The 25,000-nt window shown below is 48.3% G+C and overlaps 1 protein-coding gene across 1 annotated transcript in view; it reads right to left on the bottom strand.

Moving 5' to 3' along the window:
• LOC309392739 (uncharacterized protein) overlaps window positions 1–25,000 on the bottom strand; it is a gene marked incomplete at its 3' end in the record, with an annotated part of 31,744 nt that overhangs the window by 3,743 nt on the left and 3,001 nt on the right. Inside the window, exons 4-22 of the mRNA XM_081954169.1 lie at window positions 24,498–24,622; window positions 24,192–24,344; window positions 22,763–22,888; window positions 20,226–20,413; window positions 19,357–19,467; window positions 18,068–18,169; window positions 17,437–17,512; window positions 17,168–17,295; window positions 15,993–16,139; window positions 13,553–13,651; window positions 11,352–11,465; window positions 11,059–11,219; window positions 8,248–8,372; window positions 6,431–6,583; window positions 6,220–6,345; window positions 4,507–4,694; window positions 3,521–3,628; window positions 1,530–1,631; window positions 457–532 (exon numbers count right to left, since the gene is read on the bottom strand). Coding sequence (XP_081810295.1) covers window positions 457–532; window positions 1,530–1,631; window positions 3,521–3,628; window positions 4,507–4,694; window positions 6,220–6,345; window positions 6,431–6,583; window positions 8,248–8,372; window positions 11,059–11,219; window positions 11,352–11,465; window positions 13,553–13,651; window positions 15,993–16,139; window positions 17,168–17,295; window positions 17,437–17,512; window positions 18,068–18,169; window positions 19,357–19,467; window positions 20,226–20,413; window positions 22,763–22,888; window positions 24,192–24,344; window positions 24,498–24,622 — 2,408 coding nt within the window. The remainder of the gene's footprint in view (window positions 1–456; window positions 533–1,529; window positions 1,632–3,520; window positions 3,629–4,506; window positions 4,695–6,219; window positions 6,346–6,430; window positions 6,584–8,247; window positions 8,373–11,058; window positions 11,220–11,351; window positions 11,466–13,552; window positions 13,652–15,992; window positions 16,140–17,167; window positions 17,296–17,436; window positions 17,513–18,067; window positions 18,170–19,356; window positions 19,468–20,225; window positions 20,414–22,762; window positions 22,889–24,191; window positions 24,345–24,497; window positions 24,623–25,000) is intronic.

The raw sequence follows: 25,000 nt of genomic DNA, 5'->3' as shown, positions 1-25,000 counted from the left end.
AAGAGGAAGAGAAGAGGAAGAAGGGGAAGAGGAGGAGGGGAGCGGGAGGTGGGGGAAGGGAAGGGAGAGGAGGCGTAGGAGGAGGGGGAGAAGAAGATGAGGAGGAGGAGGAGGAGATGGGAAGGAAAGGGAGGAGAAATAGGAGGAAGAAGGGGAAGAGGAGGAGGGGAAAGGAGGGGGAGGTGGGGGAGGTGAAGGAAGAGAAGGAGGAGGGAGAGGAAAAGGAGGAAGAGAAGAGGAAGAAGGGGAAGAAGAGGAGAAGGAGGAAAGAGCCAAGGAGAAGGTGGGAGAGGGGGAGGAAGAGGAAGAAGAGGAAAGAGAGGAGGAGGAGAAAGAGGGAGCGGAGGAAGAGGAGGAAAAGATGGCGGTCAGAGAGGCGCCCCCCCCCAAAATTATCCTCCATATCAGTGTGTGGGGTCCCAGTCCCTTCCCCCCCTCCAGATGAAGATGCTCTACCTGGCCCTAAAATGTGTCCGATGAGGAAGATGAGCATGAAAATATAAGTGACGTAACTCAGCCAAGGAACCATCGTCTGTTGGAGGAAGTTTGTTTATATTTATTTATTAAATTTCACAAGCTGCTCACCTCAGGATCCAGACCAGTCCTGGGAGGCTTCCAGTGCCATGAAATCAAAAATATAAGAGCATTAAAACGAACAAGAATCATATATATATATATATATATATTTAAAAGGAAACTATAAACCAAGGGTACGAACGGTGAGATCTTCTAAATTACAGTAGGGCTTGACTTATGACGACAATTGAGCCCCAGAATTTCTGTTCTTAAGTGAGACATTTGTTTACTGAGCTTTGCCTAATTTTACGACCTTCGTTGCCGCCGCCGCTAAGTAAATCACTACAGTCGATAAGTCAGCAACTCAGCCGTTAAGTGCAATCTGGCTTCCCCTTTGCTTGTCAGAAGGTTGCAAAAGGAGATCACGTCAGCTGGGCACAAAGCGACCGTCGTACACACGAGTCAATTGCCAAGCATCTGAATTTTGATCATGTGACCATAGGGATGCCTCCAGTGGTCGCAAGTGTGAGAAAGTCACATTTTTAGTGCCGTTGTAACGTTGAATGAACTAGGTAGAGGAAGATATTTCTCTCTCTGGGCACAATGAGAATATAGCTGCTGAACAAAACTCCGTACTGGCAACAGGAAAGGCATCTGGCCAATAAAGCACTCAGCTTCATTCAGTTGCCCAGACGGGGTCATTAAAGGGAAATCATGATCCCACAATCTCGGACCCTCCAATGTTGGTCACTCCAATCTGAGACAATCAAAGTGATGGACCAATAGTTTGGCCAGGAGACACAAACTCCCCCCTGCCTCCCCCCACAATAACCCCACCACAACCCTCAAGTTTGAGTTTGGGATGGATTTTCACATTTTTAAAACAAAGGCCTTACCCCCAAATCCAGCAGAAAATATTGGGGCATATTCAGCCTGTTGGGTTGAATCCTCCCCCCCAAGGAAGGTGTGTGTGTGTGTGTGTGTGGGGGGGTTATCAAGTTTCCATTGCATACCTGAAGTTCCTGAGATATGGTCAACAGGACACAGAAGGTACTACAGATGCCAAAGCCCACCAGAATTAAGAGTCTTCGGCCCAAACTGTCGACGCTATAGATCTACGGGGTAAAAAAGCCAAGACTGAAAGGGGGACTAAGCCAGGTTTCTTTTCAACCATGGTTTGTCAAACAAGCCATAACTGTTTTGACCTAGGCGTCCCAAGAGCATGAAGCAGACTCCTGGTCCCAATAAAACTTTCTATTAATTGACTGTGAATTCTGCTCATTCACATCCAGCAAAGTCTTTCGAGGGAGGATTTACGGTCACAGACCTTATCTGGCTTGGAGAGCTGCCAGGCTGATAATCTGCAAAACGTGGCAAGGAGTCTCGGAGACTCACAACCAATTAAGTGAATAATTGTCTCCTGCAAACTCCACTCCCCTTTCGCTCCTCTCTTATTTCCTCTGGGAGGGGCCATTCATCGTCCACCTGTGGCCTTACTCCCAAGTCGATTCCTGTTCTTTAGCTGTTCCCTTCATCTGGCACACTGGGAACAGGCTCCAGCTGTTCTTCTGCCTCACTGATGTCCGACTCCGAAGGCAGCTGATAACTAGCATACGGCTCCGGCCCCCTCTCTGCCTCCGACGCAGAGCCCTCATCAGAGCCTTCCCCAGACTCCAGGACTGGCCCTTCTTCCTCCCCAACCTCCTCACTGTCCGAATCTACTGCTGCTGTTGGGCCACAACACTAACCCGCTGGGTGTACGGTCATCACTCTAAAGCCGCGTTTCCCAATCTTGGCTATTTGAAGATGTGTGGACTTCAACTCCCAGAATTCCCCAGCTGGCATGCAGAATTCTGGGAGTTGAAATCCGCACATGGCCAAGGTTGCAAAAACCCCGTCTTAAAACAAAGTGAGAGACCACCATATTCCTGGGGGGGGGAAGCCTGAATCAAGGTTTGCCAACCACCATGGAGCAAGCCATGGTTTGTTTTTATGGACTAAATGTCTATGGAGAGTCATGGCTGTGCTTTTTTTTTCTCAAGAGACCGCTGCACTTTCTGGTTTTTGCTTTGAAGACATTTCGCTTCTCATCCAAGAAGCTTCTTCAGCTCTGGCTGGATGGTTTTCTGGACTCAACCAGAAGTGGTATTCAGCCAGTTCTCTCCGGTTCCGGCGAACCGGTAGCGGTAGCTGTGGGAGGCTGCACCCACCTGCCCTGACGTAATGCTCGAGCACTGCGCATGCACAAAAGGCGGTGTGCATGCGTAGATGCGGTGCGTGCATTCACATTTGCAAACCAGTAGGGAAGGTACCGTATTTTTCGGAGTATAAGACACACCTTTTTCCCTCAAAAAAGAGGCTGAAAATCTGGGTGCGTCTTATACATCGAAGAGAGCATTTTTTGCCTTCTGAAACTCCGCCCCCTTTAACAAAAGGGACGTGCAGAGCCTTTATCAGGTATCCAGAGACCTCCTGGGGGCTGGGGAGGGAAGAAATGAGTGAAAAACGGCCCATTTTCTGCCCCCCCAGCCCCCAGCAGTACTCTATAAGCTTCCTAAAGGCTATCCATGCCATTTTCTTTTACAAAAAACGGGTCGTTTTTTTACTCATTCCCCACCACAGAGCATTCTACAAGCCTCCTAAGGGCTATTCATGCCCTTTTTTGAAAAAAAAAATGGGGCTTTTCCTGGACCGCCTTCATTCAAATCCAGCGGTAGGATTCACTTACCGTATTTTTCGGAGTATAAGACGCAGCAAGGTTTTGAAGAGGAATATTTTTTTTTAAAAAAAGTTTTTGCACTCTGCAAACCTCCCCAAAAATGAAAACGGGCCGTTTGGGGGAGGTTTGCAGAGTGCAAAAACTTTCTTAAAAACGTTTTCCTCTTCAAAACCTTGCTGCGTCTTATACTCCGAAAAATACGGCAAGTGAATCCTACCGCTGGATTTGAATGAAGGCGGCCCAGGAAAAGCCCCATCGATAGAAAGATGGAGGGGGAGAACTCACCACAAATAATAAGGTCAGGAGGACAAATGAGGAAGATATGACGATGATGTACCGAGATTGGTACCCGTTCAGCCAAATGGTCCTGTACATGGTTGTGTAATAATACACCTGAAAAGAGAACATCGCTGCCAACAATTCCATTGTTCAAAAGACCCTCTGGGACAGGAGCAGGGATGAAATTCAGCAGGTTCCGGAGAACCGGTAGCAGAAATTTTGAGTAGTTCGGAGAACCAGGAAATACCACCTCTGGCTGGCCCCGCCCCGTCTATGCTCTGTCTCCTGAGTCCTAGTTGATCAGGAGGAAATGGGGATTTTGCAGTAACCTTCCCCTGCAGTGGGGTGGGAATGGAGATTTTACAGTATCCTTCCCCTGCCACGCCCATCAAGCCACGCCCACAGGACCGGTAGTAAAAAAAAATTGAATTTCAACACTGGGCAGGGGTGTCAAACTCAATTCAATGAGAGACACATCAGGGTTGTGTTTGACCTTGGGGGGGGGCGTGGCCAGGGTGGACATGGTCAGCATGACGTCACTCATGTTGGGGGGGAGGGGCGCCTGTGGTGGCCTGAAAACTCTACCAGCGTTCCTGATTCTAGGGGGCGGTGCTCATCTCCGTTTCAAAGCCGAAGAGCCAGCGCTGTCCGAAGATGTCTCTGTGGTCATGTGGCCGGCATGACTCAACGCCCGAAGGTGCACGGAACGCTGTTTCCTTCCCACCAAAGGTGGCTCCTATTTTTCTACTTGCATTTTTGATGTGCTTTTGAACTGCTAGGTTGGCAGAAGCTGGGACAAGTCACGGGAGCTCACTCTGTTACGCGGCGCTAGGGATTCGAACCGTCAAACTGCCAACCTTTCTGATTGACTAGCTTAGCCACTGAACCACCAGGTCCTTTGCAGGACAGGGTGGAGAACTCAAATGGCCATTTGGTAGGTCCAGAAATCCCCCCCTCTCCTCCCCTCAAGCCAGCCCCAGCCTGGACCTTACAGCATTGACTCCTGTGAATTGTTGACCGGCCATCAGGAGAATAACATAAATCACTTGCTTCCGTAAACCTCTGTAGGTAAGCCGGTTCAACACGCTCAGTTCCTTTTCGTCCATCTCAGCTACATCTTCTTGATGGAGTTCTTCTATCTCTTCCTGAACATCTTCCTTGGCTCGTAGGACCCTCAAGACTGTGGGGGACAGGAGAGAAAGCAAGAAACAAAGTCTTCGTCCTGGCAAAACCGCTTTTACGTACAAAGCTGTGAATTCCTTTCATTCACAGTCAGCAAGGCTTTAGCAAACAGTCTTTCAGAGGAATATTTATCAACACGAACCTTATCTCATTTGGAGCACTTCCCCATAACTAGTTTCCAAACGGCAGGGCAAGACAAAACTTGGCACAGTCTCTTATGGTCACAAACAGAACTTTCCACTCTTGAAACGACCGAAGGAGCGAATTGTTTCCTGCAAAAGCCCCCTCCCCATTCACTCCCGTTTTGTTTCCTACGGGAGGGGCCAATCGCCACCAAGGTGTGGCTTTATTCCCAAGTCGACCCTGCTTTCTTAGTTGTTCTTGTCTTCCCGGCAGCTCTGCGCATGCACACACTGGGAACAGGCTCCAGCTGTTCCTCTGCCTCACTACTGCCTAGCTCCCTCCCTGCCTCTGATGCTGAACTTCCCTCAGCCCCCCGGACTGGCCCATGTTCCTCCCCAACCTCTTCGCAGTGCAACTCTGCTTCCTGCTCCGCTGGACAATGGCGGGCCACAACACAACACTACCCCACAACATCAAAACAATAGCGTTGTCATGTTGACCCTCCACAAAAATCCAAATTCTTTCTGAGACCACATTATGGAACATCTTGAGATGTTCGTATCTCGGGATTGAATGGGATCTGGCTTCTAGGGACCGAAACATCTGTCGACTCAACTCCAAGTGAATTCATCCGCCTCGGAGCTGAGGGTGCAATTTTCAGACTGAATTTGCAACCCTGGTTTAAGATTTGAATTTTTTTAGGTGCCAGACCCATATGGGACACTCCATTGTTCTGACTGAGGCTTCCCAAGGGCCTGAAGCCAACTCCTGGTCCCGACAAAAAAAACTTTTATTAATTGACTGTGAATTCTGCTCCTTCGCATCCAGCAAAGTCTTTCGAGGGAGGATTTACGGTCACAGACCTTATCTGGCTTGGAGAGCTGCCAGGTCGATATCTGCAAAACTTGGCAAGGAGTAAACAATTTGTTATGGATGGTCCAACACTGGAAGTTTTTAAGGAGAGATTGGACAACCACTTGTCTGAAGTGGTGTAGGCTTTCCTGCCTAAGCAGGGGGTTGGACTAGAAGACCTCCAAGGTCCCTTCCAACTCTGTTGTTCCGTTGTTATTATTATACAATACAATACAATAGTAGAGTTGGAAGGGACCTTGGAGGTCTTCTAGTCCAACCCCCTGCCTAGGCAGGAAACCCTATACCGTTCCAGACAAATGGCTATCCAACATCTTCTTAAAGTGTTGGGGCATTCACAACTTCTGGAGGCAAATTCTGTTCCACTGATTAATTGTTCTAACTGTCAGGAAGTTTCTCCTCAGTTCTAAGTTGCTTCTCTCCTTGATTAGTTTCCACCCATTGCTTCTTGTTCTGTCCTCAGGTGCCTTGGAGAATAGCTTGACTCCCTCTTCTTTGTGGCAACCCCTGAGATATTGGAATTATAATACCTTGTCTTGCTTTCTCCTCGTTCTTCCTCTGAATCAACAGAAAGCGGGGACTTTCGGGGAACTTGGGTAGGATGAAGAGCTGGGACATCGCAAGAATCCCAGTTAAACTCAGCAAGATGGCCCATTCTGCATCAGGAAAAGAAACCAAGTCACCAACATGGCCCAATCCTCGAACCCTCGCTAGATATCCCAACCTGCCCTTCCAACTTACTTCTCTTGGCACCTAGGAAGTCTTGAAGGCCAAGGATCTGCGAGAACATGATCCCGACAGTGACGGCAACCATCGCCATTGTCATGATGCCCCCTCTTAAATTTCGGGGAGCAATTTCAGCAAGGTACAACGGTACGGCACCGGAGATGATCCCTGGTTTAAAGTGGGAGACAGAGAGGAGCCAATGATCACCAAGAGGAGCCTAATGATCTCCGGGTGAAGTGGGAGACAGAGAGGAGCCTAATGATCTCCGGGCGAAGTGGGAGACAGAGAGGAGCCTAATGATCTCTGGGTGAAGTGGGAGACAGAGAGGAGCCTAATGATCTCCGGGCAAAGGGGAAGACAGAGAGGAGCCTAATGATCTCCGGGCGAAGTGGGAGACAGAGAGGAGCCTAATGATCTCTGGGTGAAGTGGGAGACAGAGAGGAGCCTAATGATCTCCGGGCAAAGGGGAAGACAGAGAGGAGCCTAATGATCTCCGGGCGAAGTGGGAGACAGAGAGGAGCCTAATGATCTCTGGGTGAAGTGGGAGACAGAGAGGAGCCTAATGATCTCCGGGCAAAGGGGAAGACAGAGAGGAGCCTTATGATCTCCGGGCGAAGGGGAGACAGAGAGGAGCCTTATGATCCCCGGGCGAAGGGGAAGACAGGGAGGAGCCTAATGATCTCTGGGTGAAGGGGAAGACAGAGAGGAGCCTAATGATCTCCGGGCGAAGGGGAGACAGAGAGGAGCCTAATGATCTCCGGGCAAAGGGGAAGACAGAGAGGAGCCTAATGATCTCCGGGCGAAGTGGGAGACAGAGAGGAGCCTAATGATCTCTGGGTGAAGTGGGAGACAGAGAGGAGCCTAATGATCTCCGGGCGAAGTGGGAGACAGAGAGGAGCCTAATGATCTCTGGGTGAAGTGGGAGACAGAGAGGAGCCTTATGATCTCCGGGCGAAGGGGAGACAGAGAGGAGCCTTATGATCCCCGGGCGAAGGGGAAGACAGGGAGGAGCCTAATGATCTCCGGGTGAAGGGGAAGACAGAGAGGAGCCTAATGATCTCCAGGCAAAGGGGAAGACAGAGAGGAGCCTTATGATCCCCGGGCGAAGGGGAAGACAGAGAGGAGCCTAATGATCTCCGGGCGAAGGGGGAGATAGAGAGGAGCCTAATGATCTCCGGACGAAAGGGGAGACAGAGAGGAGCCTAATGATCTCTGGGTGAAGTGGGAGACAGAGAGGAGCCTTATGATCTCCGGGCGAAGAGAATCAGCTACCTCTTACACACGTCTAAAAAGTTCTGGGGTTCAAGCCTACCAATTCAACTTGACAACCCGAAAGGGGAGGTGGAACCCCAATGCTAAACCCGATACTATATCCAGAGCCCCAAAGAGATTGGCTTCTCTACCAATTATCAAGATGCTCAGAGAAAGCTGCATGTTATCGCAACAATAGGTCTCGTCCTTTTAAGCGGGGAGACGGGAAGAGCCCCCAAAGCTGCTGATGTTTGCAGATGCTCCCCTCGCCCCTTGTGTATTTTATGCAGCAAGCCCACACACCCAATCCTTTACTATCAAAATAGGAACTCCAATCCCCACATCTACCAGTAGAGGGGTAGGGGGACGGACACGAAACGAGTCTAGCTGAGATGGACCTCGAGGTGCCTCTGAACATGCGAAGAGTATTTTTTCCCCCTTTTCCCCAGTAAGCAGCCTCAAGCAGAAAGGAGCAACGCGCAATGATTTTCAGCCAACATTCACGGCGAGGCGGCTTCAAGTTGCCGCCTAACCGTGGTTTTTTTCCCCCCCTGAAACCCAAAACATTCGGTCTTACTCACCTGAGCAGATTCCGCTCAGCAGGCGTGAAAATATGGTGTATTCGAAAGTGTGGACGATGGTGGAAAAACCCATAAAGATGGCGGAAACGAAAGCTAAGATGTTTGCTATCACTAAAGTACCCTTCCTGAAAGACAAATAGACAGACTGTGAGTCCTCGACTTACGACAGTTCGTTTAGGGACCGTTGAAAGTTACAACAGCACTGACCGTTTCTCACACTTATGACCATTGCAGCATTCACATGGTCAAAATTCAGACACTTGGCCACTGACTCGTAGTTATGACGGTCACAGTGTCCCGGGGGTCACATGATCCTCCTTTTACGACCTTCTGACCAATGAGTCAATGAGGAAGCCGGATTGACTTAACGACTGCGTGGCTAAGTTCAAAAACTGCAGGGATTCACTTAACAACTCTGGGGAGAGCAGTCATAACACGAGGCAAAACCCACTTAACCCGTCTGTCTTAGCAACAGGAATTTCAGGCTACCTGTAGATAGGGCAGTGATCTTAAGCCAGCGTTAAACCAAGATCAAAGGTTTGCCTCAGCTGGGGAGGGAATTTCTGCACCATAGAAAGTGCAGAAAAAAAAAGATTTCTAAGTGTCAAGACTTGTCCTCAAAACATTCATGAAGTTTGATTTATGGGGTTAAAGGGCATTCTAAATACACACACTTGACAATTGATTTTCCTTCTAACTATAGTTTTTACTGGGGGGAATGGCTCACACTGACTCTCCGTTCTTGGGGGGGGGGATTAAGAATTGGAAAAAGGGACGAATCTGAATTTGAATCTTAAGAATTTTTCAAACAAACCATTGTTTCCAGGCTGCCGACTCGGCGTTGCGAAGGACAATCCCAGAGGCAATCTATCTATCTATCATCTATCTATCTATCATCATCATCTATCTATTTATTTCTTCTTTTTCTTAAAAAAGGCTGTATGTATGTATATATGTTCCAGCATAACTCTGGAAGGCCTCGAGCAATTTCAACCAAACTTGGCACACAGATGACTTACTCTCTGGAAAAAAATACTGTGGGGGGGGGTAAGACACTAACTCTAACCCTAACCCCCCTCGGGTGTGTGTGTTCTGTTAAGATACAGCCTGTTGTGCCTTAAAATGGCTTCTACCGTACTGCTGTAAAAATGGATTCTACCGTACAGCGCAGTGGAGTTGCCACGGTAACGGCTTCACAGTACTCCACAAGGGGGCTCCCTCTGGTAAGGGGAAAAAAAATCCAACATTCGGGAATTTAAGGGGACATCCCTTTTCTTGACGCCTCTGGGGACTCAGGGAAAGCATTGAGAATGAATTTAATTGTCGCCCGAAATCAGGGCTTCCCCTGTCTTAATACAGGATTAGGATAGATAGATAGATAGATAGATAGATAGATAGATAGATAGATAGATAGATAGATGATAGATAGATAGATAGATAGATAGATTAGATAGATAGATAGATAGATAGATAGATAGATGATAGATAGATAGATAGATGATAGATAGATAGATGATAGATAGATAGATAGATAAATGATAGATGACAGAGATAGATGATAGATAGATAGTTGATAGAGATAGATAGATAGATAGATATAGATAGATGATAGATAGATTAGATAAATAGATAGATGATAGATAGATGATAGATAGATAGATAGATAGATAGATAGATAGATAGATGATAGATATAGATAGATAGATAGATAGATAGATAGATAGATGATAGATAGATAGATAGATAAATGATAGATGACAGAGATAGATGATAGATAGATAGTTGATAGAGATAGATAGATAGATATAGATAGATGATAGATAGATTAGATAAATAGATAGATGATAGATATAGATAGATAGATAAATGATAGGTAGATAGATAGATGATAGATAGATGATAGATAGATAGATAGATAGATAGATAGATAGATAGATAGATAGATAGATAGATTAGATAGATAGATAGATAGATAGATAGATAGATAGATAGATGATAGATAGATAGATAGATAGATAGATAGATAGATGATAGATAGATAGATAAATGATAGATGACAGAGATAGATGATAGATAGATAGTTGATAGAGATAGATAGATAGATATAGATAGATGATAGATAGATGATAGATAGATTAGATAAATAGATAGATAGATAGATAGATAGATAGATGATAGATAGATAGATAGATAGATAGATAGATAGATGATAGATATAGATAGATAGATAGATAGATAGATAGATAGATAGATAGATGATAGATAGATAGATAGATAAATGATAGATGACAGAGATAGATGATAGATAGATAGTTGATAGAGATAGATAGATAGATATAGATAGATGATAGATAGATTAGATAAATAGATAGATGATAGATATAGATAGATAGATAAATGATAGATAGATAGATGGATGATAGATAGATGATAGATAGATAGATAGATAGATGATAGATAGGTAGGTAGGTAGGTAGGTAGGTAGGTAGGTAGATAGATAGATAGATAGATAGATAATAAATAAATAAATAAATAAATAAATAAATAAATAAATAAATAAATAAATAAATAAATAAATAAATAAATAAATAAATAAATAAATAAATAAATAAATAAATAAATAAATAAATAAATAAATAAATAAATAAATAAATAATACCCGGTCATCAACTAGCCTGTAAATAAAAATTCAAAAGCTTGGATCAACGAGGATGGATATACAGCCCGGGGGGAAGTGGGGCGGGGAGGGAGAGGACGCGCGACCGACGAGGGCAGGTTGAATTCCCCCCCCGGGTGTTTTTTTTGTATTACCTGCCGCAGGTATCAGCCATGGGGCAAACCACGAGCGACCCAGTGAGGCCTCCCAGCGTGTAGATCAAGGTAGTCAAAGTAAAGAAGAAATTCAGAGTGTTTTGCTGGGTTAATTCCTTCTTTTTCATCCTCACAGAGGTGTTGTAGAAGTCTTGCAGAAGCTGGAGAGAAAACGGCGCCCTCAGCGGCTGCAGTCGACCCTTCGGGACTTCCGGGGACCCTTGCAAAAAGGGAAATGGGGCGAGGGGGTGATGGGGGGGGTAGTACCTGAACCCCACAGGGCAACCGCTTACCGATGCAGGATGGTTGACCACCCAGAAGTTGTAACCATATTGGAAAGAGGAGCCAAAGGTTAAGATTATGGTCATAGTCATCAGAGGCCTGGTCAGTTCCTGCCAAGAGGAGAGAAAGAGAGAGAGAAAGCCAGGGGTCAAGGCCAAGGGGTGGGGTTGGGGGGGGGGGTAGAAATGGACAGATTAACAGAGCTAGAAGGGGCCTTGTAGGTCATCTAGTCCAACCCCCCAAGGCTTCCAAGGGAGGGAGGTTTGAGGAGGAGGCTTCTTCTAAGATAGCAATGGAAAGCGATGGGAATTGAGCCTTTAGTTGTTGTCTGTCTGTCTTTCTTTCTTTCTTTCCTTTCTTTCTTCTTTCCTTTTCTTTCTTTCTTTCTTTCTTCCTTCCTTCCTTCCTTCCTTCCTTCCTTCCTTCCCTCCTTCCCTTCCTTTCCTTCCTTCCTTCCTTCCTTCCTTCCTTTCTTGGATTTAGATTTATAATTTTATAAGGGAGGGAATACAGAGTAGAAATACAGAATGACAGAGTTGAAGGGGGCTTGTAGGTCGTCTAGTCCAACCCACTCCTCAAGCAGGAGATCCTATATACCATTTCAGACAAGGAGGTTTCCAGGTTCCTCTGGGATGGAGGAAGGGAGAGAAGGCTAAAATAGAAGGAGGGTGGGAGGAAGGAAGGAAGGAAGGAAGGAAGGAAGGAAGGAAGGAAGGAAGGAAGGAAGGGAGAGAAGTAGAGAGAGAGGGAAGGATAAAGTGGAGAAAGGAAGGAAGGAAGAGATGTGAAGAAATAGAGAGGGAGGGAAGGATAAAATGGAGGGAGGGATGATGGATGGATGGAAGGAAGGAAGGAAGGAATAAATGGAGACAAACAGAGAGGGAGGGAAGGATAAAATGGAGGAAGGAAGTAAGGAAGGAAGGAAGGGATAAATGGAGTAGAGAGGGAGGGAAGGATAAAATGGAGGAAGGAAGGAAGGGATAAATGGAGTAGAGAGGGAGGGAAGGATAAAATGGAGGAAGGAAAGAAGGAAGGGATAAATGGAGTAGAGAGGGAAGGAAGGATAAATTGGAGGAAGGAAGGAAGGAAGGAAGGAAGGAAGGAAGGAAGGAAGGAAGGGAGAAAAGTAGAGAGAGAGGGAAGGATAAAGTGGAGGAAGGAAGGAAGGAAGGAAGAGATGTGGAGAAGTAGAGAGGGAGGGAAGGATAAAATGGAGGGAGGGATGATGGATGGATGGAAGGAAGGAAGGAATAAATGGAGACAAATAGAGGGAGGGAAGGATAAAATGGAGGAAGGAAGGAAGGAAGGAAGGGATAAATGGAGTAGAGAGGGAAGGAAGGATAAAATGGAGGAAGGAAGGAAGGAAGGGATAAATGGAGTAGAGAGGGAAGGAAGGATAAAATGGAGGAAGGAAGGAAGGAAGGGATAAATGGAGTAGAGAGGGAAGGAAGGATAAAATGGAGGAAGGAAGGAAGGAAGGAAGGAAGGAAGGGATAAATGGAGTAGAGAGGGAGGGAAGGATAAAATGGAGGAAGGAAGGAAGGAAGGAAGGAAGGAAGGAAGGAAGGGATAAATGGAGTAGAGAGGGAAGGAAGGATAAAATGGAGGAAGGAAGGAAGGAAGGAAGGAAGGAAGGAAGGGAGGGATAAATGGAGTAGAGAAGAGTAGAGTAGGAAGGAAGGAAGGAGGGAAGGAAGGATAAAATGGAGGAAGGAAGGAAGGGATAAATGGAGTAGAGAGGGAGGGAAGGATAAAATGGAGGAAGGAAGGAAGGAAGGGATATATGGAGTAGAGAGGGAAGGAAGGATAAATTGGAGGGAGGGAGGAGGGAGGGATGATGGAGGGATGGAAGGAAGGAAAGAAGGAAAAAAGGAAGGAACTTTCCGACCAGCAACATCCGCCGAGAAGCCAGATTTGCTTAACGACCGTGGTACTAACTTTATCCACCATAGCGATTCGCTTAACAACTCGAGAAAGGTAGGTCAAATAAACAACAATCCACCGCAGGACAAAATTCCACTTTTGCAAATGTCTCCCTTAGCAAACAGAAGCCTTGGGCTCAATTGTGGCCGTTAAGTCGAGGACTACCTGCCTCGGGAACCAACTTGGGGGCGAATGGACGGATCGGGGTCACGAGACGACCCCTGCCCCCCCCCGAATGACTCACCGCCTCTAATGCCCCCCCCCCCAATGCAAAAATCTCCCATCTCACCTGATTGAAATACCTTGGGCTGATCTCTTTGGCCTTTTCTGGATCTAGATCCATAGCTCCGGGGAAGGAGGATTCGAACTTGGGACAATACAGTTCCCTCTGTTGGAAGAGATTTTTAAAAACAGACCCTTTTGAACCGGGTATCAACCCAACATCCCTGGTCAGGCCGGACGCTCCTCAGCCTTCCCCCCCCCCCCCCCCGAGGCTCCTTTTGCCCCTTCCCCAGTTTTTGGCAGGTAGACTGCTCCTGAATGGGGAAGCCCCATCTCCCCTAGCAGAGGGAGGTAGGGGGAAAGAAACACAGCTACCAACCGGCCTTTGGGCTGTGGAGTGTTGGAAAGAGGCGGATTCCGAACCAATCAGGCCACCGCCCTGAGAAGGTTCTAGAAGCGAAACAGTTGGCCGTTTAGAAGACCCGCCGAGATTCAAGTTCGCTCACGTTATTATGATTATTATTATTATTTTTTTTAAAAAAAGAGGAGATGCCAGAATGGAAGGCGTCACCGTGCCAAGAAGTTTGGAAATGTGCCAGAGAGCGCAAAGAAAACAGCCTCTTCCGTATAAGGTAGGAACAGGAGCCTACCTGGCAGGGCTGTTGTTATGCAGCACGACTTAGAAAGCCAGCTGCTCCAGATCCAAGAATTTTTCTTTTCTTTCCTCGCAAGAAACCCATTTCCCGTTGGAGAAGTGGCTGGCCCGTTCAAACGACGGGGCTTGGGATAGAATAATAGGGCTGGAAGGGACCTTGGAGGTCATCTAGTCCAACCCCCCTGCCCCCTGCACAGGCAGGTTTCGGGGATATTTATGATGGTTCTGGATTTACGTGATCGCCTTCTGACGAGCAAAATCGGGGGAGAAGGGGGGGGAGGAACCAACTTCGCTTAACAGCTGCGCTGTTAACAACTGCAGGGATTCGCTTAGTGACTGTGGCAAAGAGGGTCATAAAACGGAGCGACATTCACTTAACAAAGGTCTCGCTTGGCGACACGAATCTCGGGCCTCCATTGAGGTCATAAATCCAGGACTGCATTGTTGTGGCCTGTGGAGCAAGCATCAGATTCGGACAGCGAGGAGGTTGGGGAGGAAGATGGGCCAGTCCTGGAGTCTGGGGAAGGCTCTGAGGAGGGCTCTGTGTCGGAAGCAGAGAGGGGGCCAGAGCCGTATGCCAGTTATCAGCTGCCTTCAGAGTCAGACATCAGTGAGGCAGAGGAACAACTGGAGCCTGTTCCCAGTGAGTGCATGCGCCAAGTTTCCAGACGAAGGGAACACCTAAAGAACAGGGGTCGACTTGGGAGTAAGGCCACAGGTGGACGATGAATGGCCCCTCCCAGAGGACATAAAAGAGGAGCGAAAGGGGAGTGGGCTTTTGCAGGAAACCGTTCGTTCGGTCGTTTGATTCGTTTCAGGAGTGTGGAGATCTGTCCGTGAATCTCAGAGACTCTGTGCCCAGCCTTTCCTTGCAGAGAAACCTCATTTGGGAAAATATTTCCATGGCAGCTTTCCAAGATAGATAAGGTCGGTGGTCCTAAATACTCCTTTGAAAGACTGTTTGCCAGGCCTTTGCTGAATATGAGAGGAATTCACGTTCGTTTAATAAAAGGGGTTTTGTCGGGACCAGGAGTCTGCCTCCTGCTTTTTGGGGAAGCCTAGATCAGAACATGCATTTCTTCATTCTGGGCAGACTTTTAAAAATAAATATATATCTTAGAAAGCCTTCCCCCCACCCCCAAGAAAACCTGAGTTAACTATATTTAATGGTTGTATCGCCAGGTAAACGAAGGAGATAAACGGTGATCTCTTATGTTTTCTAAGCCCCCCAATTCTGCCTTCTGACTCCAACTTCTAAATCCAAATTTTCATTCCCTTTTCTGTTCTCTCTTAATTTTTCCAACACCTCATCTTCCCCGCAAATAAAGACCAGGGGGGAACCACGAAAGAACATACAACGTGCGAGGCTCTTTACTAAAATGCATTATTATTTTTAAAGTAATATTTTAAAAGCAAACAAACCGCAGAGGAAGTGAGGGTCATCTCAACCCCAAGCAGAAAACAGTCGTTAAAACAAGGAGGAGGAAGTGCCAGAAAAATGGGCAAAAACTGCCGGGATGTGTTTTGATGTCTCCAGGATCCCCGTTGAGAGATCTGGGGCCGTCCATCTGAGGTCAGGTGAGCAAGGTCTTTCCAAAGAAAGGCCATCACAGAAGATCAGATCCTCCCAGCCACCAAGGATCATCCAACTGAAGTGCTTCTTAACCAAGCCTTCTACTGAAGGATCCACCTCCCAGTTCGACGTCAGAGGGGGTGGGTGGGCTGGAAGAGGAGATGGAGGCATCTTTCCCCCTCCACCCAACCTAAGAGGAGATCTCATAAGTCCATCTTCCCTTGACCGAAGGCAGCCCAGAGGGTCCATGGAGAAGATCCCACCCAGGTCCACCACCTAAGACCGTGGGACCAGATGGTGAGAGAGGATCCTCCTGATCTCCAGGAAACTTCGACCCTTGGTCTCGGGGATCATCTTGGCTATGTATATCATGGTGAGGATGTTGAATGGCCAGAAGAAGAGAAAGCTGTAGGGTTCCAGCTCAGTCTAGGAAGAGAAAGGAAGTCATGGTATGGATCCACCTTCTGCCCCACCAACAGAGAAGAAGTCCTGCCTTTCCTCCTCCAACCAGCAGTTGCTGGAGAGCTTCACCCTGGAGTGACCCAGGAGCAGACCGCATCTTCTAGAGAAGGTTCGTGGTGGAACTGAAGAGAGGTCCACTCTTTCAACATCTGGGCCAGGAGCCCTTAATTTTCATTCTCTATCCCAACGTATGGTCTGTTGAAGACAAGGTCTTGGGAGTTGCATGGAAAGGATGGGGCTAGTCAAAATAGTAGGTGGGTCTAGAGTGAATATGGGTGGGGCTATAGCCAAATAGGCGGAGCTGGGACTCGGGACGGGGTGGAGAGACATCAAGAACTGGGGGAGGCGGTAGTAGCCAGAACGGGCAAGGTTATGTCAAAGCGGATGGAGAAGGGATCGGGAATGGGTGGGGGCTAAGGCTGAGGGTGGGTGGGTGGGGCCAAGTCAAAGTGGGTGGGGCTCAGACTGAGAATGAGTGGCACTAAGTCAAACAGGAGGGCTGGCACCCAGAAAACGTGGGGCTAGGTCAAAATGGGTGTGGCTATGACAGAAGATGGATGGGACTAAGCCAAACAGGAGTGGTACCCAGAATGGGTGGGGCTAGGTCAAAGTGGGTGGGGCTATGATGGAAGATAGGTGGGGCCAGGACTATGGAAGGGTGGGGCTGGGACTGAGAGTGGGTGGGGTTAGGTCAAACAGGAGGGCTGGCACCCAGAATGGGTGGAGCTAGAACAAAATGGGTGTGGCTATGACCGACGAAGGGTAGGGCTATGGCCAAGGATGGGTGGGGCTATGACTGAAGATGGGTGGGGCTAGGTCAGTGGGTGGGGCTATTGCCAAGGGTAGGTGGGGCTAAGTCAAAGAGTAGGGATGGCACCCAGAGTGGGAAGGCCTCAAATAGTGGGCGGGGTCAGAGCTGTCACATGGGCGTGGCTACATGAAACCAGGGAAAGGCCCAGAGAGGGTAAGGCTCGGTCAAAGCAAGGACTCACTTCCATGTGGAGATACGTTACAACAATGAGGAATTTGCACAACCAGTGGATGCTTCCGGCGATCACGAAAGCCGTGGACCGACATGTCTGGAGGAAATACTCGGCGACCAGCACACTGGGAACCGGATCTGGGTGCAAACATAGCACATTTCAACAGATAATCTGCCCCAATAGAGATATATTTTTTTTTCTAACGGACCCGAGTTCAAAACGCCCACCCTTTTGAGTTTGCCACGTCCCCGGAAAGGGTTCGGTGCCAGGTTACTTACTGGGACCGGTCGCTTGTCCAATAAGGAAGATGGTGTGGAAGGACACACTCAGATACGCCATGGTACGGATGTTTTTCTACCGGAGGGGAGGGGAAAAACCCACAAAATCAGGTCGTGGATCTTAAAAACTCTCCCTGCTCTACATTCCGGGCATTCGTGGTTTCCGTGGCCAACGCATTTAAATAAATGAAAAATATTCAGGCCAATTTCCCCCGGGAGAGCGTCATACAGGCAGCCGACTTACAACCGCCCGTTCAGGGACCGTTCCGAGTTACGACAACAGTGAAGAGAGCGACTCACGGACGTTTTTCACACCTACGGCCGTTGCCGCTTCCCCGTGGCCACGCGATCCCAACTCATTGGGGCCACTGACTCATATTTATGACGGTAGTAGTGTCCCCTGGGTGTGTGTGGATGAACCGAGCCAGATTCACTTAACGGCAGGGTGTCGCTAAATTGACCAATGCAAGGGTTCACTTAACAACCGTGACAAGGACCCTAGGGACAACGGGGCAAAACTCCCTTGACAAAATGTTTCGCTTAGCAACATACATTTTGGGCTTCACAATGTCTCGGTTTCCCCCCCAAAAAATCCCCAGGTGGTCTTAGAAAAATAAAAATCAGGACCCACCTGAAGTTGTAAAGACATAGTCAAGAAAATGCAGGAAACTGTACAGATGCCAAAGCCGCTGAGCAGGAGAATTCTTCGTCCCGAGGATTCGACGATGCAGATCTAGAGAATTTGTTTTTTTTTTTTTAAAAAAATTGCCTGCATAGGTAGTCCTCGAGTTACGAACGATCGCTTAACAACAGTGCAGAGTTACGACAGCCTCAGGAAGTTTGCTTCGCAGCCCGTCAGCCACTCCCAAAAATGGCTGTGCACCCCACCTCGAAGTCTTAATTTTGGTTGTTTTGGGCGACCACCATTTGTGATGTTTTGTTAAAATATTCATGACTGGGAGAGACATGGGAACAAAGCCAGCCAATGAATAGACATAGCAACTAAGTCGGCCAATGGGAGCTTCAACAGATCCGAGTCTGTGCAGAGAATTGAAACAGAAACTTGAGCAGTCTGCTGCTCTGAGAAGTAAACTAGCTGTCTGTCTGGGCTTGTCCGCTGAAATGAAACTAAATGCTTGCGTTTGACTGTAACTCTACTGCCTTGGGTTTACTTGGAAGAACCTCCTGTTGGTACTGTACATTTATTCATCTGTTCTTATGTGTATCAAGAAGTTAATGGATCCAGCTGAATCAGTTATCTGCGTGTGCTTTCTGGATTTGAATTTATGCAACAAACTCTGACATATTTTGGGGGGGGGGCGGTTTCTGACAAAAACAATCCCCTCCCCATTGGGTGGGGCTATGTCCGAGGATGGGTGGGGCTAGTACTGAGGACGGGTGGGGCTAGGACAAAGTGGGTGTGGCTATGACTGGGGAAGGGTGGAGCTATGACTGGAGATGGGTGGGGCTAGATCAAACAGGAGGGCTGGTACCCAGAATGGTTGGGGCTAGGTCAAAGTGGGTGGGGCTATTGCCAAGGATAGGTGGGGCTAAGTCGAACAGGAGGGACAATACCCAGAGTGGGAAGGCCTCAAATAGTGGGCGGGGCCAGAACGGAACGTGGGCGTGGCTACATGAAACCAGAGTAAGTCCCAGAGAAGGGTAAGGCTCCGCAAAGCAAGGACTCACTTGCATGGGGAGATACGTTATAACAATGAGGAATTTGCACAACCAGTGGATGCAACAATTATTTCCAGCTGGTCATTCCTCATCCCGGATTGAAAAACGGGGAGGAGGGTCTGGTTCTTGTCCCCCGACCCACGATTGCGTTAGCCCTATCTTCTCTTCTAGCTGGAAAAATTCTTAAAACATGGACCCATTCGGAGCTTGGATGACAAGGTCCCCCCCACAGCCTCTTACCACTAACGTTGTGATGACCATCAAGAAGAGACCTAACGCCATGCTGATATTCCACACTATCATGTCGCTGACCCCCGAGGACAAGTAGATCGGCTTCGCGTAATGGTGGGCCTGGAAGGACAACAAAGCCTATATTTCATCCCGCTCCTTCCCTGACATGCAAGATGAAGACCAGGCCTTTGGTCTCCTCAGCTTGGACCATCTGAGGTGGAGGGTCCCTGGTCGAGCAGCCTTCGGATTTATTTATTTTTTGGCAAACTGAAGAGACATGGCCTTCAACTCCCAGAATCCCCTGCGGCTGGCTGGGGAATTCTGGGATTGGCAGGGGTGAAATCCAGCAGGTTCTGGAGAACTGGTAGCAGAAACTTTGAGTAGTTCGGAGAACCGGTAGCAGACATTTTGAGTAGTTCGGAGAACCGGTAGCATTTTGAGTAGTTCGGAGAACTGGTATTGGAAATTTTGAGTAGTTCGGAGAACCGGTAACGGACATTTTGAGTAGTTCGGAGAACCGGTAGCAGACATTTTGAGTAGTTCGGAAAACTGGTATTGGAAATTTTGAGTAGTTCGGAGAACTGGCAAATGCCATCTCTGGCTGACCCCAGAGTGGGGTGAGAATGGAGATTTTGCAGTATCCTTCCCCTGCCACGCCCACCAAGCCACGCCATGCCCGCCAAGCCACGCCCACAGAACCGGTAGTAAAAAAAAAAAGAATTTCACCACTGAGTTGAGGTCCACCCCTGTTCAACTTTTGTCAAGGTTGGCGAAAATAGATCGGAAGTCTGCTCTACCAGAGACCTACCACCTCAGATGGTCCTGAGAAAGACAAGATACACGCTCTGGTTGAGAAGTTCTCCAGAACGTTTCCATACCGCGTTGATCCCCGAGAGCTGCTGGCCCGCCATCAGAACCATGACAGACACCACATGCCACCGAAGGCCGGGGTAATACAGGATTTTCATCACGTCCATGTCTTTTTCTGCCTTGTCTGCCAGTTGCTCTTGTCGGAGTTCTTCCATCTCCTGCTCCACATCCTCCGAGCACCTCAGCGTCTTCAAAGCTACAAGAGGAGAAGGAGGAGGAGGAAGACGCCCAGAACTCATTGGTACAGGAGGACCCTCCAAAAAACCCCACCATCTTCTGGAGGATCCCTTCCACCCAGTGGCGTAGCGTGGGTTGTCAGCACCCGGGGCAAGGCAAGTAATTTGCGCCCCCTAAAGCGAGGGCGGCCCGACTGCAGCTGCCCCTGGGTCGGCATCAGTCAAGTGAGGCTCTCCATGCTGGCCTCCTGCCTTCCTCCCGAGGAGGAGCTCGAAGGGCAGCGGGAAAAGGCTCGACTGAAGGGAAGCAGGTGCCGCGGGGGTGGGAGGCGCACTGGGGGCTTCGGGAAGGCGCCGGCTTCCCGGGGCGCTCCAGGCGGAGCGGGAGGACGCGGTGGCGTTGCAGCGGCGGGCAGACGGAGCGCAGCGCAGCGCCGCTCTCCTTTGGCTCCGCCTGGAGCGCCCCAGGAAGCCGGCGCCTTCCCGAAGCCCCCGGTGCGCCTCCCACCCCCGCGGCACCTGCTTCCCTTCAGTCGAGCCTTTTCCCGCTGCCCTTCGAGCTCCTCCTCGGGAGGAAAGAGACGGCCACAGTCCGGCAAAGGGCGGCGCAGGGCGAGTCAGGGCGCCCCCCCAGATGTTGCGCCCGGTGCGGCCGCCCCGCCCCTGCACCCCCCACGCTACGCCACTGCTTCCACCCACCTGCCATCTGTCCAAAAACCACTTATATTCGAGGGAAACCCGGCAAATGTATGCAAAAGTTTGCAGAGTTTTTGAGGGAAATCCTGCCACCATGAGGTCCATTGCTTTGCTGTTTGGAGAACCTCCATCTGTGCTTCTCAAGAGTTGGGCCACCCCAGAAACAGCAAAGGTGGCATTAATGGGGAATGATGTGGGGGAGGGAAGGGGGGGGAATTGGGAAGAGAGACTAAAACAACAAAATTAAAAAGGAGAAAAAAAGATTGGGAAGAAAAAAATGCAGGAATTTCAAGCTCAAAAGAAAAAGTTAGGCAAATGGGTGGAGAGAAGAGAATATAAGAGAAATGAAGTTCCTGAGAGACTAAGAGAAAATGGTTGAAAGGAGGAAAGAAAGAAAGAAAGGAGGAAAGAAAGAAAGGAAGAAAGAAAGGAGGAAAGAAAGAAAGAAAGAAAGGAGGAATGAAAGAAAGGAAGAAAGAAAGGAGGAAAGAAAGAAAGAAAGAAAGAAAGAAAGAAAGGAGGAATGAAAGAAAGGAAGAAAGAAAGGAGGAAAGAAAGAAAGAAAGGAGGAATGAAAGAAAGAAAGAAAGAAAGGAGGAATGAAAGAAAGGAAGAAAGAAAGGAGGAAAGAAAGAAAGAAAGAAAGAAGGAAAGAAAGAAAGAAAGAAAGAAAGAAAGAAAGAAAGAAAGAAGAGGATTTACTAGTAGAATAGAACAAAATTTAGCAAATACAGCCAACGGTATATATTCAATGCAATCTGAGGGAAACAGACTAAAATTATTACCTGTGGATAACTAATTAAATGAAATGTTTACCACATAAAATTAAACTCGAGGATATATGTTATTAGTAGCAAAACAGAATAATAGATGGAAATGACATGTTACATTTGATTAATTTGGAGAGTTAATGAAACAACGAAATGTTTACCCCATAAAATTAAACTCGAGGATATATGTTATTAGTAGTAGTAAAACAGAATAATAGATGGAAATGACATGTTACATTTGATTAATTTGGAGAGGCAAATAATGATATTGTCTATATATTAAGACGGAATTAAAATTAAGTGGGGGAATATGGAATAAAAATAAGATGACTGAAATGTAAAATGGAAATATGATGTATGCCAGGGGTGTCCAAACTTGGCAACTTTAAGACTTGTGGACTTCAACTCCCAGAATTCCCCAGCCGGGGAATTCTGGGAGTTGAAGTCCACAAGTCTTAAAGTTGCCAAGTTTGGACACCCCTGATGGATGCATAATAGAAGATGGAAAGGGGGGGGGGGGAGGCCAGGACAACACTTTGTTTATAAAAGAAGTGAAAATATGCAACAACAACAATAATTTTTTTTGTTTGGAGTAAGAGTTGAGTTGCCCAAACAGTTGATTCCTGCCTTGTGGCTTCGCCCATTGATTCTGCATCCCTAAAATGACTGCCAGCTCCCCAAATCAAAGCCCAAGATCTTCTCCTGGCTTCCTTCGAGGCCTTCAAGCAAATTTAAAAAGAGGACAATCGCTAGTCTGAAGCCATCTCCTTCGGCTACATGGGATAAGGAAGCCGGGCAGCCTCTGGCCACTGGGATGGAGAAGAGCAGCTTTTGGAAGTCAAAACTGGCTCGAGGAGAACACGACCCAATCCATAATCAATAATCAGTCAATCAATCAATTACCCTGTCTGGCTTCTTCTTCCTCCTTTTTCTGAATCAGGAGAAATCGAGGACTTTCGGGGAAAAACGGGAGCAAGAGTAATTGGACCACTGCCGGGATGCCAGCGAGGCTTAACAAGACGGGCCAACCTGAAGAAGACGTACACCTGCTCAGAATCACTGACCAGAACCGTCCCAATTGAAGATATATTCTCCTTCTCCCAAGGGTGAAATTTACCAGGTTCTGACAGGTTCTGGACAACTGGTAGCGGAAATTTTGAGTAGTTCGGAGAACCAGCAAATACCACCTAAGGCTGGCCCCGCCCCCATTTATTCTCTGCCTCCTGAGTCTCAGCTGATCGGGAGGGAATGGGGATTTTGCAGTATCCTTCCCTTGGAGTGGGGAGGGAATGGGGATTTTGCAGTATCCTTCCCTTGGAGTGGGGAGGGAATGGGGATTTTGCAGTATCCTTCCCCTGGAGTGGGGAGGGAATGGGGATTTTGCAGTATCCTTCCCCTGGAGTGGGGAGGGAATGGGGATTTTGCAGTATCCTTCCCCTGGAGTGGGGAGGGAATGGAGATTTTGCAGTATCCTTCCCCTGGAGTGGGGAGGGAATGGAGATTTTGCAGTATCCTTCCCCTGGAGTGGGGAGGGAATGGGGATTTTGCAGTATCCTTCCCCTGGAGAGATGAGGGAATGGAGATATTACAATATCCTTCCCCTGGAGTGAGGAGGGAATGGAGATTTTGCAATATCCTTCCCCTGGAGTGAGGAGGGAATGGGGATTTTGCAGTATCCTTCCCCTGGAGTGGGGAGGGAATGGGGATTTTGCAGTATCCTTCCCCTGGAATGGGGAGGGAATGGGGATTTTGCAATATCCTTCCCCTGGAGTGAGGAGGGAATGGAGAATTTGCAGTATCCTTCCCCTGGAGTGGGGAGGGAATGGAGATTTTGCAGTATCCTTCCCCTGGAGTGGGGAGGGAATGGGGATTTTGCAGTATCCTTCCCCTGGAGTGGGGAGGGAATTGGGATTTTGCAGTATCCTTCCCCTGGAGTGGGGAGGGAATGGAGATTTTGCAGTATCCTTCCCCTGGAGTGGGGAGGGAATGGAGATTTTGCAGTATCCTTCCCCTGGAGTGGGGAGGGAATGGGGATTTTGCAGAATCCTTCCCCTGGAGTGGGGAAGGAATGGGGATTTTGCAGTATCCTTCCCCTGGAGTGGGGAGGGAATGGGTATGTTGCAGTATCCTTCCCCTGGAGTGGGGAGGGAATGGGGATTTTGCAGTATCCTTCCCCTGGAGTGGGGAGGGAATGGGTATGTTGCAGTATCCTTTCCCTGGAGTGGGGAGGGAATGGGGATTTTGCAGAATCCTTCCCCTGCCATGCCTCCAAGCCACGCCCACAGAACCAGTAGTAAAAAAAATTGAATTCCATCACTGCTTCCTCCCTTACCTTCTTCGGACCCGAGGACTTCACGGAAGCCTATGGCTTCTGCCAGAAAACTGCCAAAGGTGATGAAAAGGTCAGCCACTGTGCAGAGCGCCCCACGCAGATGTTGGGGGGCGATCTCGGCCAGGTACATGGGGACCACGCTGAAGGCAACCCCTGTTTTGGGGAGAGAAGAGAGGGAACCCTCACCATTTGACGTGGCTGTCGTCGAAGGAGGCTCTTGGCTTCGTGGTGTGGCATGAGAGTGGGGGCAGCCGAAGGGAGCTTTGGGGAGGGGGCACCACCTGCCACCCCTGGACTGTCACTCACCGGCACAGATTCCCACAAAGAAGCGCGAACAGATCAGAAGTTCGTGGGAACGCTTCGGTTTGCTGCAGATCACCAAGACGGCCGCGACAATAGCCAAAAAGTTATTAACCAGGAGTGTTTTTTTCCTGAAAAACAAAAGGGACAAGAAAAGAGAGGGAGAGGGAAAGATAACAAGGAGGGAGGGAGGGAGGCGAGATGAAGGAAGGAAGGAGAGAGACGAGGGAGGGAGGAATGAGAGAGAGAGAGAGACAAGGGAGGGAGGGAGGAAGGGAAGAAGGAGGGAAGGAAGGAAGGAGAGAGACGAGGGAGGGAGGAATGAGAGAGACGAGGGAGGGAGGGAGGAAGAAGTGAGAGAGGAGGGAAGAAGGAGGGAGAGAGACGAGGGAGGGAGGGAGGAATGAGAGAGAGAGACGAGGGAGGAAGGGAGGAAGGAGAGAGAGAGTAGGGAAGAAGGAGGGAAGGAAGGAGAGAGAGAGAGATGAGGAAGGAAGGAAGGAAGAGGA

Source organism: Natrix helvetica (assembly GCF_964273705.1).
Source record: "Natrix helvetica genome assembly, chromosome: 5".
Lineage (NCBI taxonomy): Eukaryota > Metazoa > Chordata > Lepidosauria > Squamata > Natricidae > Natrix > Natrix helvetica.
Note: the sequence above shows the minus strand (reverse complement) of the source record. Positions and strands in the feature narration are given on the sequence as shown.